Source organism: Pezoporus flaviventris, unplaced genomic scaffold, assembly GCF_033815535.1.
Source record: "Pezoporus flaviventris isolate CSIRO_AGI_PZ_B2104156 unplaced genomic scaffold, CSIRO_AGI_Pfla_v1 ptg000006l, whole genome shotgun sequence".
Classification (NCBI taxonomy): Eukaryota; Metazoa; Chordata; class Aves; order Psittaciformes; family Psittacidae; genus Pezoporus; species Pezoporus flaviventris.
The window spans coordinates 20,063,520-20,080,195 of NW_026892554.1; the positions used below are offsets into that span (position 1 = coordinate 20,063,520).

At 54.0% G+C, this 16,676-nt stretch overlaps 4 protein-coding genes across 5 annotated transcripts in view; 3 read left to right on the top strand and 1 right to left on the bottom strand.

Moving 5' to 3' along the window:
* Positions 1 to 666, bottom strand: part of ARID3B (AT-rich interaction domain 3B) — a 29,439-nt gene extending 28,773 nt beyond the window's left edge. Inside the window, exon 1 of the mRNA XM_061447330.1 lies at positions 640 to 666. The gene's annotated coding sequence lies outside the window, so the exon portion shown is untranslated. The remainder of the gene's footprint in view (positions 1 to 639) is intronic.
* SEMA7A (semaphorin 7A (John Milton Hagen blood group)) overlaps positions 1 to 16,676 on the top strand; it is a 140,520-nt gene that overhangs the window by 94,581 nt on the left and 29,263 nt on the right. The window lies entirely within an intron of this gene.
* On the top strand, positions 1,454 to 2,961 carry LOC133266139 (actin, cytoplasmic type 5). The gene has a single exon (XM_061447324.1). The coding sequence runs from the start codon at positions 1,592 to 1,594 to the stop codon at positions 2,720 to 2,722; it is 1,131 nt and encodes a 376-aa protein (XP_061303308.1). The 5' UTR covers positions 1,454 to 1,591; the 3' UTR covers positions 2,723 to 2,961.
* Positions 3,438 to 12,893, top strand: UBL7 (ubiquitin like 7). Of its 2 annotated transcripts, XM_061447337.1 has the most exons (12): positions 3,438 to 3,523; positions 3,820 to 4,043; positions 4,539 to 4,658; positions 5,278 to 5,360; positions 5,468 to 5,552; positions 6,203 to 6,260; positions 7,038 to 7,171; positions 7,486 to 7,535; positions 8,167 to 8,334; positions 8,520 to 8,642; positions 9,009 to 9,172; positions 12,654 to 12,893. In XM_061447337.1, the coding sequence occupies exons 2-11, from the start codon at positions 3,860 to 3,862 to the stop codon at positions 9,144 to 9,146; spliced, it is 1,143 nt and encodes a 380-aa protein (XP_061303321.1). In that variant the 5' UTR covers positions 3,438 to 3,523; positions 3,820 to 3,859; the 3' UTR covers positions 9,147 to 9,172; positions 12,654 to 12,893. The 2 variants fall into 2 exon arrangements, with proteins under 2 accessions (XP_061303321.1, XP_061303320.1); XM_061447336.1 differs by lacking the exon at positions 12,654 to 12,893 and having other exon boundaries at positions 9,009 to 9,552.

Genomic DNA, 16,676 nt, shown 5'->3' on the forward strand with positions numbered 1-16,676 from the left:
GAATTGGTGGTATTGGGAAGAGGCAGCTTGAGGAGGAGTGGGAAGATGCAGTGCTCACACCAAGTGATTCAACCGCGATATCAGGCCCGAGTTGAGGATAATGACTGCCACTGGACCAGTCACGTTAACCCTCTCCAGGTTTTAACACCCATTTTGCCCCTCAGCAGGGATATCCCTGACTTTCTGTGTTTCTCCCCGAGGCGAGGCAGGGCCAGGATCCAGTTTAACCTTCAGGTCCCCCCGCACCAGCCTTTGTGCGGGTTTTAAGCCCAGGGAGAACGTTTTCATTAGAAAGCCCCCGGCCTGGAATGTTTATGACCAGGGTGCTGGGGAGAGCGCTCGGGGAAACCGACCCTTCCCACCGGGAAACACCTGGCAGAGTTAAAGCGGGAGGGGAGCGGCGGGGCCAGCCTTTGCCCAGCCCTACGGAGCTCTCCGGAGATGGTAAACAACGACCCCCCCCCCCCCCCCCGGTAACACCGGAGGCCTCCCATGCCCCACAGCCTCCACTGAGCTCCCAATCCCTCTTCCGACGGGACCCACCCGGGGAAGGGAGGCTGCACCCAGCCCTCAAACCGCCCCTATGCCCCGCTCCGGTACCAGGCTCCAGTGCAGGCCTGCTCCCCCCAGCTTCAGTACCGGGCCCGGTGCAGGCCTATCCCGCCCCGCTTCCCTCCGCCGGTACACCCCCCCCGGTCCGTTACCTCCCGCAGGCCCGGGTCGCTGCCGCCCGTCCGCGGCCGGCTGGGCTCGGCTCCGCCCGCAGCACTGCCTCCTTCCGCCCCGCGCCGCCCCGCCTCAGAGCAGCCGGAAACGGGGCGGCGGAGGCGGGGCCCGGCAAACGGAAGCGCCCGCCCCGCTTCCGGGTACGGCCCGCGAATACCGGAAGGCGAGCACACGCGGAAGCGGGTGAAGGGAAAAGAGAAAGGGGGCGGGGTTACGCCTTACCCGGGAGCCAATTACATTGAGGAACGTAAGGCAGCTTCCGGTTCCGGAAGGATAAAGGCGCGGGCGCGGGGCCGGGCGCGGCAGTCACTGCGGAGGCGCTGGTGCGGGTGCGAGGGGCGGCGCGCAGGTGAGCGCTGAGGTGGCCCCGGGTTCAGTCTCGCCGGTCCCCGGTATCGGGTTCGCGATCCCCGCCGCTAGATGCGGCCTGGGAAGGGGCCAGCGCTTTGTGTTGGTGCCGGGCTTTGTTCCCTCTGAAGGCGTTTGTGGGGGCTCTGTTGGGGGCTCTCCCCTGCGCGAGGCCTGCTGCTTCTCTAGGCCCCGGGGGAGGGAGGGGAAGGGTCCTCCATGTCCTCTGAGGAGCTGAGGGTAAATACGTGTGTGGTTGGGGGAATGAATGGGTGTTCTGCTTCCTTGGTGGCTCCTCTCTAACTCAGGCCCTGTGGGGCAGGCTTTTAGATGCCTCAGTACCCCATCTTGCCTGCAAGTCCTTACTACTGTTGCTGGGGCTCCATAGGGTGGTAAATCCTTTTAGGCCTATAATGCATGGGGGCAAGTGTCAGGGCTCCCTGGTGTTCCTGCTGTGTTCTCTCTGAGGAGGGATGCTGACACCTCCCTGTTCCTGCTCACCTCAGGCCCAGTCAGTATGGCAGATGAGGAGATCGCTGCCCTCGTGGTGGACAATGGCTCCGGCATGTGCAAGGCAGGCTTTGCAGGGGATGACGCTCCTCGAGCTGTGTTTCCCTCCATTGTGGGGCGTCCCCGGCATCAGGGTGTCATGGTGGGCATGGGGCAGAAGGACAGCTATGTAGGCGACGAGGCCCAGAGCAAGAGGGGTATCCTCACCCTGAAGTACCCCATTGAGCATGGCATCGTCACCAACTGGGATGACATGGAGAAGATCTGGCACCACACCTTCTACAATGAGCTGCGTGTCGCCCCAGAGGAGCACCCTGTCCTGCTCACTGAGGCCCCCCTGAACCCCAAGGCCAACCGGGAGAAGATGACCCAGATCATGTTTGAGACCTTCAACACCCCAGCTATGTATGTAGCCATCCAGGCTGTGCTGTCCCTCTATGCCTCTGGCCGCACCACTGGCATTGTCATGGACTCTGGGGACGGTGTCACCCACACTGTGCCCATCTATGAAGGTTATGCACTGCCCCACGCCATTCTGCGTCTGGACTTGGCTGGCCGTGACCTCACTGACTACCTCATGAAGATCCTCACGGAGAGGGGCTACAGCTTCACCACCACAGCCGAGAGAGAGATCGTGCGGGACATCAAGGAGAAGCTCTGCTACGTTGCTCTGGACTTTGAGCAGGAGATGGCCACAGCTGCCTCTTCCTCCTCCCTGGAGAAGAGCTATGAGCTGCCTGACGGGCAGGTGATCACCATTGGGAATGAGCGCTTCCGATGCCCTGAGGCCATATTCCAGCCCTCCTTCCTGGGGATGGAGTCCTGTGGCATCCACGAGACTACCTTCAACTCCATCATGAAGTGTGACGTGGACATCCGCAAGGACCTGTATGCCAACACTGTGCTGTCCGGGGGTACCACCATGTACCCGGGCATTGCTGACAGGATGCAGAAGGAGATCATAGCCCTGGCTCCCAGCACCATGAAGATCAAGATCATCGCCCCACCGGAGCGCAAGTACTCGGTGTGGATCGGAGGCTCCATCCTGGCCTCACTCTCCACCTTCCAGCAGATGTGGATCAGCAAGCAGGAGTACGACGAGTCTGGTCCCTCCATTGTCCACCGCAAGTGCTTCTAGAGGGATGCCCTGGGCCAGAATTGTTCCTTATGCTTGGTTTAAGTAGTGATGGAACCCCCCCATTAGGCTGTAGCTCTCCCATGGCTGCTTTTCCTCCCTGTGGCTCGGAAGCAGGCAGAGGGTGGTTCACTTTTCCAATGTAACACTGGTAGGATGACACTACATTACACTTGTCACCTTTAGCTGGGTCACAACTGACTGCTGCGTAGGAAAATAAACTTCTTAGGCTTTAAAACCTACAGGAGGCTGTGTTGGTTTCTTTCAGGGTGGGCTCCTCCTTGATGTAAAGGGTTATGGGGACAGGGTTTCCAACTCGGGCACCTAAAATGGTACTTAAAACCTAAATGTTTGGGGCACAAATCCTGTTGTGGCACCTCTTACTTGTGCCACTTTAAGAACTGTTAGTGAGGAAAGCTTGCCTGGGATGTGGCTCTCGCTCTACTTTGTACTTTCATGGTAACTTGGCCTTTTTTTAGATCACAAACAGCTCTTGTCCAAAAGCTGCCTCCCTGGCCCGGGGTTTGGTGGCTGGAGCGGCACTGGAGTCTCCTTATTTTGGGAGAGGGTGACAAGACGGGGCTGAGGCTCAGGGGAGGCTCCTGCCTGCTCTAGGGACTACAGGAGCCCCTTGCCCTGCGGGAAGGCTCCATCAGCGCCGTTAACGTTAACGGGAGGGCAGCTCCGCGTCCCGCGTGTCCCGGCGGACTCGGTTTCCCAGCGTGCACCGCGCAGCACTTCCGCTGGGCTGCGGGCCCTGGGGCGCCGCGGGGAGCGCAGGTCGGGGTCCTGCCCGCGGAGGGGGTGAGCAGCGGGGACCGCCGGGGCCCCTCGCTCCCGGTCTCCGCACCGGCAAACGGGGGGTTCGGGGGCTGGAGGGAGGAGGGGGGGGGTGTCTACCCGGAGAACCGGGCCTTGCGCTTGGCTTCCTCCTCCGCTGGCGGGGGCCTCCCCTCAGCGCTGGTTAAGGCAGGGGTTGGGACCTGACAGCGTGTCTGGGCTGTGCTGCCTCCCGTTAGCGTTTCCCGGCACGGGGCGGCTGACGCTGTGGTGGTTGGTTAACGCGGAGGCTCACTCGGGTTTGTTTCCCTCCCCGGCAGGGTCTAGGCCGGCGCGGCTGCGGGCGGTGCGGAGGCTGCGATGGCGCTGCCCGAGTGGCACATCGCGGTGAAGCTGGCGGATCAGCCCCTGGCTCCCAAATCCATCCTGCACTTGCCAGAGACAGAGCTGGGGGAGTGCCCGCTCGGGGGGTGCAGCATCTCCTACCTCAAGCAGCTCATCACCGGCAAGCTGCAGGAGTCCGTCCCGGACCCCGAGCTCATCGGTGGGTGCCTCCACGCGCTGTGGCCTCCTGCTGCTTGGGGCCATCCCTTCCTCTCCTCACTGCGGCCAGGACACAAACGTCCTTATGCTTTGTGCTGTTGGGCCGGTGGGAAGACTTGGCGCAGTGTGAGGGATCAAGGCATGTTCCAGAGCCTCTGGTGCGCTGTGGTGGCCTTAGTGCCTTGTGATACAGATAGTGTTTGCTTGGGATCACAGTGCTCCTGCAGTGTTGATGCTCTTGTTAAGGCATCCTTTGACTTACTGACAGCAATGTGTCCTTGTGAGCTCTGTGGGAGAGGTGGGCTCTTCTCAAGGAGGTGGCAGAGTCACATTCTATGACTCAGCTCCACGATTTCCCTCTGTTATGGAGGCCCTGTGCTGCTGACCCCAGCACATGTGGAGCACTAACCCCTAGGCCCTTTCTGAGTGTGCTGGAGATGTTTAACTTTAGTTGCTCATCTTTAGACGTTTCTCTTCAGGTGTTTCTCTCTCCTAGATCTGATCTACTGTGGCCGTAAGCTGAGGGATGATCAGACACTTGATTTTTATGGCATCCAGTCGGGCTCCACTGTTCATGTCCTGCGCAAGTCCTGGCCTGAGCCTGACCAGAAACCAGGTGAGGAGGAGGAGACTGCGGGGTACTGCTTAGATCTCCTTGGCTCTATGTTCAGTGTGTGGGCTCCTTGTGGCCATGGAACAGCTTCTCTTGTCAGTTGTTTCTGGGAGGCTGACGGGGGGTGTGCAGGAGGAATTGATCAACGTGTTTTGGGGGGGAACTCTCCACCTCTAATAGCAGCAAAGGGGTGTTATGTTTTCTTGCTGATGGGAGACTTAAGGATTGAGCTATGTAATGTGGGTAGTGAATATCCCTTAATGACTATGATCAGTTTTAGGGTGTTACCAGAGAACCAGGAGCAAAGCGACTGGTTACTCAGCTTGAGGGATGAGCAGACGTATGTGTGTGTGTGTTCCTGGTCTGTGTGTGTGGAATAAGATGGGTTAGGTTAGAGCTGTCGCTTGCGTACAGCTCCTTTCGTGTGTGTAGAAGCTGAGAATGCAGTGACTTGTTGCGCTGTGGTAGCTCTACTGAGACAGTCATTAGTCTGGGCCCTTCGTCTCTGGGTGAGCTGAATGCAGGGGCATTAAGGAATCACCACTGCTGTTGAAGTCCCAGTGGCATGTAAAAAAGGCTGACAGAGGGAGAACTGTGTTTTATTCTGCTTTTCCTCCCTCAGAGCCTGTGGATAAGGTGGCAGCAGTCCGGGAGTTCCGGGTGCTTCACACTGCCCTGCACAGCAGTCCTGCCTACAGAGATGCAGTGAGTGGGGCCTCACGTTGGGCTGGCTGGTGCCTTTTGTCTGTCCTCTCTCTGTGAGGAGGGTGTCACAGTGGAGCCTCTGCTCATCTGTTCTAATTTCTTCTCAGGTCTTCAAGATGCTGGGGAACAAGGAGTCACTGGATCAGATCATTGTAGCTACGCCTGGCCTCAGTAGTGACCCTGTTGCTTTGGGTGAGTCCAGATGTGATCCAGAGGATCTGAGGAAAGCCAGATAAAGTTAATCTGTATTTAATTCCCGCCAGGGGAAAGGGAGAGTTCCCTTTCTCTGCAGAAAGTGCCGTTTTGGTCCCTTTGTTGAACATTAAGAGTCAGTGCCTACTCATGTATCCGTTGTAGATGTGCTCCATTGGTAGCGTTTGGGAATGGATAACGGCTTCAAAAGGAGCCCAAAGGAGAGCAGTGGGGATAGATGCTTCTTCCCTGCTGCAGCATGCTCATTAAATCCAGGTTCTTCTGGCCTGGATGTTACTTGGCTTTTTGGCACATTGCTGTGAGGGAAGTGGTCTATGGGGTGCAGTCACAGCCTGGCTGGAGTGAGCCGGGTTTAATCCTGCCCTTAGGGTGGAGCTGTCTGTGCTGGAGCACAGCCTGTGGGATCTGGGAAAGCCCCATCCCTTGGGTGTGTGACTGTGCTCCAGAGTCTCTCCAGAAAGACGTAAATGCTTCGAGGGAGAACAATGACAGAGTATTTACACTGTCTGCCAGTGACTCAGTTCCTGAAAAACAATGAATTCTTTTGGTGTTTCCCATGGCTCCTGTTTGACTGGCTCCTGCTTCTTGTATCCTGTCTCTTTCTCGTCGTGTTTCCTGGTCCCTCCCAGGAGTCCTGCAGGACAAGGATCTCTTTTCAGTGTTTGCAGACCCCAACATGCTGGACACGTAAGTTCACATAAGCTGGTGCAGTGACTAAGCAGTGCCTTTGTTGTGCTGTTGTATAGGCTGCTGCTCTTTGGGTGGGCTGGAGAGTTCTGCTCCTGCCTGCCAGGCAGATACACCAGGCCAGAGATTCAGGATAGGACACTTCTTCCTCAGCAGCAGGAAAGAGGGAGCTGATACTTTGATATACATCTACCTCTGCTTTAATAACCAAAGGATATTTAGTGGGATATGGGGCTGTCATCATCTTGGGTTCATAGAATCACAGAATGGTTTAGGTTAGAAAGGACCTCAAGATCATCCAGTCCCAGCCTACCTGCCATGGGCAGGGACACCTCACACTACACCCAAGGCTCTGTCCAGCCTGGCCTTGAACACTGCCAGGGATGGAGCATTCACAACTTCTTTGGGCAACCTGTGCCAGGGCCTCACCACCCTCATAGTAAAGAACTTCCTTATATCCAACCTGAACGTCCCCTGTTTCAGTTTGAACCCATCACCCCTTGTCCTACCTAGGTTCAAACCTGGATCTGGTTGCTCACAGCACAGACTTGCTCCTATGAGAGCATAGGGAACATGCTTACAATGGGAGGGTCAGCGTGGGATCAAGGAGCCCCAGCTGCTTTAGCTGTGTGACACAGTGTAGGGAGGTACCTTGCTATCCAGGCAGAGGCAGCAGTGGTGGGGCAGTGCTGGGCACTGCTGTGCTGGGAGGGTCTTGGCTGGTGTGGAGCTGCTCACTTCCCTGTGTCCCCAGCTCATTCTCCTCTCTCTTTCCAGGCTAATCCCAGCTCACCCTGCCCTGGTGAATGCCATTGTCCTTGTCCTGCACTCGGTGGCTGGCAGCACCCCGCTCCCAGCCCCAGACACATCCTCCCGGGGCATGTCCTCTGGCTCCTATCGGGACATGCCAGGTACGTTCAGGCACACACCTCAGTGGGGACCCTGCAGAAAGGATGTGCTGCAGGGTTTGCAGGCGAAGCTGTACTGACACACGCTGGTCTCAGGGCCTCTCCCAGCCGAGTGTGTGTGGCGACTGTTGGTAGGAGAGTCCTGTGTGTGGCCTCTGTTTTGTGCAGGTGGTGCGCACTGACCTGCTGCACATGAAACTGCTGGTGCTGAGGCCTCTGTCCTAGCTGTGTGGCCAAGGGCTCCATGGGATTCTCATCTGGTGTCCGATTCCAGCCAGCACCCACTTTTCTCCATCTGATTTTCCTTTCTGTTGCAGGTGGCTTTCTGTTCGAAGGTCTCTCTGATGATGAAGATGACTTCCACCAGGTAAGCAGCCAAATGAGGTGGAATGGACTTGCCCTTAAAGCCTCCAAAGGTTTTCTTTCTTCCTGTTTCATGAGCATCACAAGCTGCTCTAGGGGTATCCTGGAGACAGACACAGACTGTGGTGTGTTTGGATGTTCTTCATGGTAGGATTTTCTTGTGTGCTGAGGTAGGGTCCCAATAGAACAATGCAGAAGTACAACTTGGGACAGCACTTGTCCTCAGCTTGATGGCCAGATTGATGCAGAGAGTTGTGCGTGGATGATGGATGAGTGTGACTGAGAAGGGTGGGAGTGTTGGTCCCTGCCCTCCTTCTGCAATATAGGGAACTTTCCAAAGGGCAAAGTATTTTATAGGAGAAATTGCATATTTAGTCCCCAAAAGTACCAGTTAACAGCTAATTGTTTTGTTACAGGCTAAGAACACTTTGGTTTTAAGCTGATGGATGATACATTGAAAGGTTTGTGGGAAAAAGCACATCCCCTTCTGCCATGGTTAGCTCTTAAAAGCTTTGCACTTGTGACTTGCAAGTATTGTAGGAAAAGAAGCCCTGGGAAGGATCACACCAGCCAGATGTCCCTGGGACATGGACACCAGCATCTGAGGTGGTTTTGTTTCCTTTTCCTCCATGCAGAGCACCAGATCCACACCATCCAGCAGCACCTCTGGTTCCCGCCCGGCTTCCCTTGGCTACACTGGGGCTGCTGGGCCGCGGCCCATCACCCAGAGCGAGCTGGCCACCGCGCTGGCACTGGCGAGCACCCCAGAGAGCAGCTCCCACACACCCACTCCTGGCACCCAGGTACAGCAGCAACCCTGGGAGGGCCTCCTGGAGCACAGAACCAGGGCAAACCCTGCTCAGGTGTGGGCCGAGTTCTCCCATGTGGGCTCCAGTAAACACGATGCAGGGGGTGCAGCAGGCATTGCGCTGTGGCCCTGGTTCCTGTGCCAAGTGTTCTGCTTCACGTACAGCTTCTTTCCTCCTAGGGTCATTCCTCTGGGACCTCCCCGATGTCATCCGGTGTCCAGTCAGGAACACCCATCACCAATGACCTCTTCAGCCAGGCCTTACAGCATGCCCTGCAAGCCTCGGGGCAGCCCAGCCTGCAGGTCAGTGTCACAGGTTCTTCCTTCCACCGCCCATGAAAGAAAGGCCTGTATTGCATTGAGTGTTGCAGGGTGGAGTGATTCTTCCAGCTGCCTCCTGAGGCAGAGCAGAAAGGGGCATCACTAAAGAAGTGCTTCTTGGAGGAGGCCTGATAGACCAATGCTCAAGTACTGGGTGGAAGTGGCGGATTTGGGGAGTTTTCAGCAAGTCTTTGAGCTTTCAAGATCTGTTTGCACGCTTAGCATTGCACACGTGAGCTCGAGAGAGGTGGGAGGGTGCAGTGTGGAAGAGTAGGCTGTGGGAAGACTGGTTTCTTTCCACTTGGACGCTTGTACCTACCCTTAGCTTCTTTTGTTTCCTGTCTGTAGAGCCAGTGGCAACCACAGCTTCAGCAGCTGCGAGACATGGGCATCCACGATGACGAGCTGAGCCTCCGAGCCCTGCAGGCCACTGGAGGGGACATTCAGGCTGCCCTGGAGCTCATCTTTGCTGGTGGAGCTCCCTAGCTTCTCGGGCAGGAGAAGCTGCACTGGTGAGTTGTGCTGAGGCAGCTCTGACATTCCTTCTCTGAGACTTGGCGCTGAAACTCTTCTCTGCACTGGGTTCCTCTCTCCATCATGGAGCAGGTGGGGTGGCTGCTCCTCTCCTTGCAGGTGGGCAGTGTGCTCCTGTTTGGGTGAGAGCAGCTCTTCCACATAGCCCTCTTCAGTCTCCTCCTCCTGGCAGGCAGAGACAAGACCTCAGGACTTGGTCCAGCAGGGAGAAAGAGGTGGCTCTGTGTGTTGGAGAGATGTTCTACAGTCTTATTCTCCTGCCTGTTGTCTCGTTCCTGCCCACCTGATGTGCCTCAGTCCATCTTGTGTTGCTGTTGTGGCTCCTCTGTGTTGAACTGTATTAAATGGACTCTATTCACTTGCCTGTTGTTTGGGTTGTGATCTGTCCTGGGTTGTGTTACCATGGCGTGGAGGGAACTGGAGAGCAATTTTTCGCCTGTTGTGGGACTGTTCTATCAGCAGAGGGCACTCCTCTAACGGAGTATCTGTATCTGTTAGAGCAGTGTTTGGGGTGCAGCTGACCTGCACATCCTCCTACCAGGAGTTAGGCCAGTACAAAAGAACTGCTTGAGCTCCAAGAAGGCTCTGCAGAGAAGCATCACGTCTCTTGGAGCGTTGTGTTGGGTGAGGCTGGTGAGTCCTGCAAGCTCAGAACCAGGTGCAGGAGGTCATGGCCACCACACTGGTGACAGTAAAAGGAGTAAATGAGAAACACGAGGGTTGAGGCAGTTGCCAGAGTGTGAGATGCTGCTGAATGACCTGGGACAAGTGCTTTGTGACTGCTACAGGTTAGTCTGGCTACAGAGTGTCTTCTCATTCTGGGGGCTGTGTTGGGGGTCCCAAAGACAACCCCAGTCAATGGCAGCTGAGAGGAGCCAGAGCTGGGCCAGGCTTCACTCTGATTGTATCATTGAGATTAATAAGGCATGGGAGCTGGTTTCCCTGGAATGCCATTATGCATTAGCAGTGAAGCTAAGAGTGGAAAATGCTCTCCTACCTTCAGGCTGCCTGTGCTCCCCTCTAATTCCTCTCCATGCGCTGCTGATAGGATCTCAGCTCTTACCCAGCAAATGCTGGGTTGTTCTCTCCAGGATGTAGCTCATTGACTGATAGACTTTAATCCTGTCTAGAGGATTAAGTCTCAGGAGGGGAGGGACTGCTTTAATTTTTCAATATGTAGGATATAGGATGTGATGGACATAACCAGCTTTCCTGATTTGATACACCCACCCAGGCCAGATGATGGCTCTGATTTTGCATGGGTGAAAACTGATTCATTAGCCCCCATCCCTGGTGCCTTCACTCCTTGCTTTGCTGGGGGAGTTCACAGCATCTGCCCATCATCCTCCCTCTCTTCTCCACAAGCCCTGCTATCAGCCCTCCATCCTCCTGGGATTAGCTGTATTGCAGATGCTGCTGCCCCAAGCCGGCTCTCCCAGCCCTGCTCAGGGCTGGCAGGGCTTGCTTTGGGAACACAGGGACTGGTCTGCTTTGCTGTTCCATGTCAACCCTCAGCTTGGGATTATTGCTGTCCCAAAATGGTCTTTCTTTTCTGTCCTGAACTCGTTTTTAGGGTTTGATCACTGTTGAATCACATTTAGTGTTCTTCCCTTATAAAGGCAGAAATATGCTTTTCCCTGTGTCCCAGATAATTGAGAATTGCCTGGCTCTTTTGAATAGAAAGAACTTTTTCCTGATTTCTTTTGCAAATTGTGATACTTGGCTTGGAGCACCACATGAGCCACCTTCTCTGTCTGAACTGGCTATAGCAGAGCAGAACTTGGCACTGATGCTGTTCACGATGCGGCTGCTGCGTGCGCTTCGCTTCCCTCATCTCGCCTGCCTTTGGCTGCCTAGAATAGACATGCTCAGCAACCAGGCAGATTTAGAGATGCAGGGATGGGAAGAGAGGCTCTGCCTGGCACTTGCAGGGCTGGTGCTGGAGGAAAAGGAGGAGGAGGAGGGGAAACTTTGCTGCAGGAGCTCCTGTAGGAGTGTGGAAGCTCAGGGATCCTCAGCTCTGGCTCTGCAGCAGCAAGTCGAGCACTGCCTTCCTGCAGGGAAGTTGTGATGTGCTGACTCCTGCCTGTTCCTTGTGCTCCATCCCTGGTGCTGCTGCCCTGACACCTTCCCCTCCTCCTCCTGCACCAGCTTAGGTTAGTCCTTCTGGGTTTGGGTTAGAGGTGCATCCATTCTCATTGGGACTTACGTGCATCCTGCATCCGCCACGCTCTGTTCACCAGCCAAGCATCACTGGCGCTGCTGCAGGAGCAGACTGGGGGGTGCTTGGCTGGCCTTTGGAGCTCAGAGCACAGTTCCCAAGTGTAAGTACTTGCAGTAGGGATTTTCTGGGTCTGACATAAAAGTTTTTTGGTTCAGTTCCTTCTTTGCCTACAGTGAGGTGATGGGAAGCAGTGATTGAGTGTGTACAGGAGTAGTACCAGCAGCTCTTTGTACTCCTGTAACCTTGTTGTTTGTAACCAGATGTGCTCTGCTTTCCTACTTTGGCCATCTCTGATGGCTCTTTCACTCTAAGACACTCCTGAGCTCACTGTCTCCATGAGCAGCAAAGCAGTGTTGGGTGTGTGTGTGATGGGGTGGATTTCCAGCCAAAGGATGAAATGGAGACGGAGCACTATGTCCCAGGCTTTGCATCCTGATGGCTTTTGCAGTCCCACGGCCTATGTGACTGCCCACCTCCATCTTCTGCTTTCACAACCATATGTGAAGTGAGCACAAAGGGCAAAACCTATCCCAGGAGCAGAAGTTGATGTCTGAGGTAGTGACTGTAGACACAGGCTCTCTGGTGTGGGTGTGCTTGGGTCAGATCACAAACTGCCAAGGTTTCTAGCTCTTCAGCCTCGCTTTCTGGCTCCAAATGACTGGTGTTGGAGCCATTTCCCCTCATCCTCCCATGTCTCCAGGATTCAGGAATAAATGTTTCTTCCTTGCTCCCCCAGCCAAACAGAGGCTCTTAGTGTCTCCTGCTTGAAGGACCCTGGCACAGGAGCCAATTCCTGAGCTGGGAAAGGCAGCAGAGCAACTAAAGCCCAGCTCAATGTACAGGAGCCAGAGGCCTATCCATCCCAGTCCCATCGTGGCCACTGATTCACAAGCCTGCTGAAGGTGCCTTTCTCCAGTGCTCAGCATCTCCCTCAGGGTTTCTAGGGTACATCCATGTGAGCAGCAGCAGGGAATTTGTCTGGCAGAGCCCTTGAACATCAGCTTGATTTCCTTGCAAAGGACTCAGTGGTTTCCTGGCTGCTTTCAGCTCTGTCCTTGTGGGAATGCCAAAGTGTCAGAAACACCTAATCCTGTTTGGTTTTCCTTCAGCTTTGGGCTGATCCTGGGAGCTAAATGGTCTCCCCAAGGGGAAGGCAAAGGGAAGAGGGGGCAGCAGGACCCCTCTTTTAATTGTTTCCTTTGCAGTAATGAAGTCTTGATCTTCCTCTTTCTCAGGCAAGCTTTGGAGAAAGGAGGAAGGTTTTACTGATGCTGGGACAACTGATGAGGAATAAGGTGAGAGCCTAAAGACAGGACAGCCTCCAGGGGGGATTTAGTCCCTTTCCTCACAAGAACCAACGTATTTCTTTAGAAGAGGGAAGCTCTGGTTTTAGCCACAAAGCATCCTTTTAAGGAACTGTCCTTGTGATGCTCACTGAGCTCATCACAATAAAGCAGCGTGATTTTAAGGCAACTGACTATGGGTGAAAGCAGAAGTGTGCTAAAAATGTCACACTATGAAAATATGTCTATTTCCTGCTATTTTCTTCTATATTTATAATATTCTGATATTTGTAAATCAGTGTTTCTAAATCAGTGCATGTAGTTCCAGTTCTGCCTTACAAGGATGCTTGCGTTCAAGAGTATGGTAAGCAAAAGGAAAGGTCAGACGGAAGAGGATAAACATCCCCTGCCCTGCCCTTTGAAGCCAAGACAATGGCTGAGCCACTGGCTTTGAACGTGAAGCTTCCTGACTCCAGTCCTCTTGAACTGAGCCTGGAAACTTCAAACAGCCTGAAACAAACTCCCTCTCCAATGCTTTTAAGGTGAGAACAGGGAGTTTGGGGAGCATTTCTGACCACACAGTCCCTTGAGGTGATTTCCAGAGTGCCAGCACACAGAATGCTTGTCTCAAAACCACTTTGAGACTTCTTATTTCAGTGGTGGGGGGAAAAGATACCTTAAGAATGTGGCCCACTTGGTCAGCAGGGTGCATTAGCTTAGCTGTTGAGTTTGAGGGGAAGCTGCAGAGCTGTGGGGTTCCGCTCGAGGAGTGATAAAAGCATCACTTTTATGAGTGATGCTTTTATTTCCTGCAGTGGCCAATAGCAGATGCTGCAGAAAAAACATAAGAACAGGATGAATAGAGAAAGATCCATCTGAAAGAGATTTTCCAGCATCCAATTGGCTGAAGTTTAGGGGCTTTTAGAGCTAGCTATGGGGTGTTTATAGTTCACAGACCCAAACAACCTGCTTCTTTAAACCCAGAGAGACTTGTAGTGTCCCCGTACCCTGCAGCAAGCAGTCCTTGGCTTGGCCACAGCTTCAGAGTCCATGACCCACAAGTGTGTTCCGCAGCTGGAAGGAGATGTGCAGCCATGGGGCTGCGGCACAGGTAACCTGTGGGATGCCACGCTCCAAAGGGGGTGCTGGTCCTGGAAAGCTCTGAGGTTTCAGTTTTGGGTGCCTGGGACTGAAGCAGCACCAGGTGACAAGGGCAGTAGGAAGGAACCTCTCGCTCTTGCTAAAGCAGAAAGTGTTGCTGGTGGCAGCGTTGCTCTGTAATCCCCCTGGAATCCTGCAGGACAGACTCCACACTGTTTACCCTGTGTGTGAGTCCTTTGAGTACAGCCCCATTCCAGGGAAGGGCTGAAATGTTTACAGTCCTGTCTCCACAGGATGCCTTTCTCAGCTCTAACTCCCTGGCATTAAATGCTTTCATCCCAGAGGATCTTCAGTTACACATAACTCAATCATCCCATGGATCCTGCCAGCTGGTGTCTGGTCAAGCAAGTTCATGTCCATTTATTCTTTTTCCACCTCATGTTTTCATCCTTCTCTTCATCCCCTCCCAACAGTCTGTGACCTACTTGCTTGTGGCTTTCCCAGTTGAGTTGCATGGAAGTGATTTGGATGCTGAAAAACCAGGAAGCAGGTAATGGGCATGAAGCTGCACAAGGAAGGGCAGCTCTTTCCTACCTAGGCCAGTGTCTTCTACAAGAGTTTTGAGACTTTCAAGGTAAAACCAAGCTCCTGAGCTGTTCCCACTGTCCTGCTGAGAGAGATGGAGAGCTTCCTCCCTCTGATGGGAAGAGAAACCAGCGCATCTGTGGTGCTGAGCCTTCGTGTCACCGAACAGGCTCTCGATTGAGAGCCAAGAACAGTGCTGATCTGCAGGCCCTTGCCTTCTGCATCACTTGGCTGAGAGCTGGCCAGCAAGGGCTGAACTGGGAAGGAGGAGCAGGAAATGGACTACTTCTGAGCTGCCTCTCCCTGGCGAGACAGATAACGCTGCTGGAAGCACTCAAACACTACGAGGTCAATGTAATCTCTTTCAAGTAGTTTACTTCCCTGAGCTTCATCTTAACATGCCTGGTGAGCTTGTAAGAGGCTCCACTGGCGTGTTTCCCAGCAGCAGTTTGAAGTGGCTTCCTGAGGACCAGGTAACTTGCTTAGTTCCTTAGAGGAAAATGCAGACTTCAATTCCAGCCCGTGTTTACGGCAGGGGATGGGAGAGCAGATTGTGGAGTGAACCTGAACTTGTGTCTTACCACGAGGACTGTGTGGGTTTAATGGAGATGAGAAAGGGGGCTTATAAGCTTGCTTATGGGATGGCAGGGCTGGGCCTTTCTTAGGGCCATTCAGTGGGAGTCAGTGTTGCTGAGGAGGCTGCTTTGCCCACTGCTGAAACACAGTGTTCCACAGGGGAGCGCGGTGGCTGCTCTGCAGCATGGGGTGATGCTGCCCTGGAATCCAGGCCCTGGCAGGAAGCAGAGGAGCACAGCAGTTGGGAAAAGAGCCACCGAGAGGTCCAGGTAAGCAGAACACAGCCTGGCCTGCTGAGCCTTAATAGAAAGCCAGAGCTGACACATTGTGCAGCATTAATATATCAACCTGCAGCTCTTGTGGTGGGTCAGTCTCAACAGAGCAACTTATTGCTGTTGTTTTTAGTTTTAACATCCTTTTAGCTATGTTGGGCTCTGCATTGGGTTTTATTACGCCACCTAAAGCCTTTGGCATCTGTGTCTGAGGGGTGTGCCCACGTTTGGCTGTCGGTGTCATGGATGTGCATCTGCTTTATCTGCTTTCCTGCTCTGTCAGGAAGCTCTCACTGAACAGCTATTGCCAGTGCTGCTGTTAGTGTGACAAGCACTCAGGTGAATGTGTTTGTCAGGCAGATGGGTGCTTAATGAAGAGGGTCATTTAGATGGGCTGCGTTTGTGGCTATTCCACAGGCAGCACCTCTGCGAGCTCCTGCGATGGGTGTTGTGAAGCTCTGGGCTGGGAGGTGCTGGTGGGGTGACCCTGAGGGTCCCCTCAGCAGCAGAGGGGAAAGCACTGGAGAAAGGGAGTCCCAGTGAGGGGTTTTGTGCTGCTCTCCAAGGGGAGTGCGAGATGGCTCTGGTTGCCTTGGGCATGGAATCACAGAATGGTTTGGGCTGGAAAGGACCTTAAAGATCATCCAGTTCCAACCCTCAGCCATGGGCAGGGAGGCCTCACACTGGACCATGTCACCTAGAAAAAGATGTCCTGGGGCACATGATTCCTTCACCTCTTCTCTGCCTCACTTTTGGAGCCCTGGGGATGGCATTTAGCACATGGGGGCTTCTGACACATTTAATGATGCTTCTTGGGGCAATAGGTTTGCTGTGCTGTCCTGCAAGGGGTGTGAGCTAGGGAGGAGGACTTGGGTGTTGAAAGCAGAATGCAGCAGCTTGCAGATAATCTGCTTTGCTTCCTTCCCACCTCACTTTGTCACCTGGAAGACCTGTTGGTCAGTGCCAAAAGAAATAGGGAGTGGAATTTTGCTCTTTTCCTCTCAATTCCATGCTAGTAAATCAACTTGTTCCCAAAGGCATAATGCAAGGGGTAAGAAACAGAAGCTCTGATCTTCCAAAGCCCTGTACTCATGTCCCAGCCTCATGGGACATCAGCCCATCCTGCAGCAGTGTCCCAGAGGATTTCTCATGCTCTGTGTCACAACGTACAGTCTCACAGTCTTATCTCAGGAGGGACTATGGAAGCACACGCACACATGTGGCACGACGGGCCTGGTGAGCATCCTCAGCCCCTTGTGCCGTGTTCACAAAGGTCTCCTTGCATCACCTGAAGCTGCCATTGCTGATAACAGCCGAAGATTGAGATGTGCATGTCTGGTTCTGGAGAAGACACAACAGAGGAAAGATATTGCCTGGCTATTGCAGGGATTGGAATGCTTGTGGTGTTGATGTTTTTCTTTCCATGGAAGATTGGTGTGTG

What these genes read in the sequence shown, in the direction of transcription:
- LOC133266139 (XM_061447324.1), top strand. Translation starts at nt 1,592, where the DNA reads ATGGCAGATGAGGAGATCGCTGCCCTCGTGGTGGACAATGGCTCCGGC.
- UBL7 (XM_061447337.1), top strand. Translation starts at nt 3,860, where the DNA reads ATGGCGCTGCCCGAGTGGCACATCGCGGTGAAGCTGGCGGATCAGCCC. An exon ending in CCCGGACCCCGAGCTCATCG is followed by an intron (nt 4,044 to 4,538) that starts GTGGGTGCCTCC and finishes TCTCTCTCCTAG; the next exon opens with ATCTGATCTACTGTGGCCGT. An exon ending in GACCCCAACATGCTGGACAC is followed by an intron (nt 6,261 to 7,037) that starts GTAAGTTCACAT and finishes CTCTCTTTCCAG; the next exon opens with GCTAATCCCAGCTCACCCTG.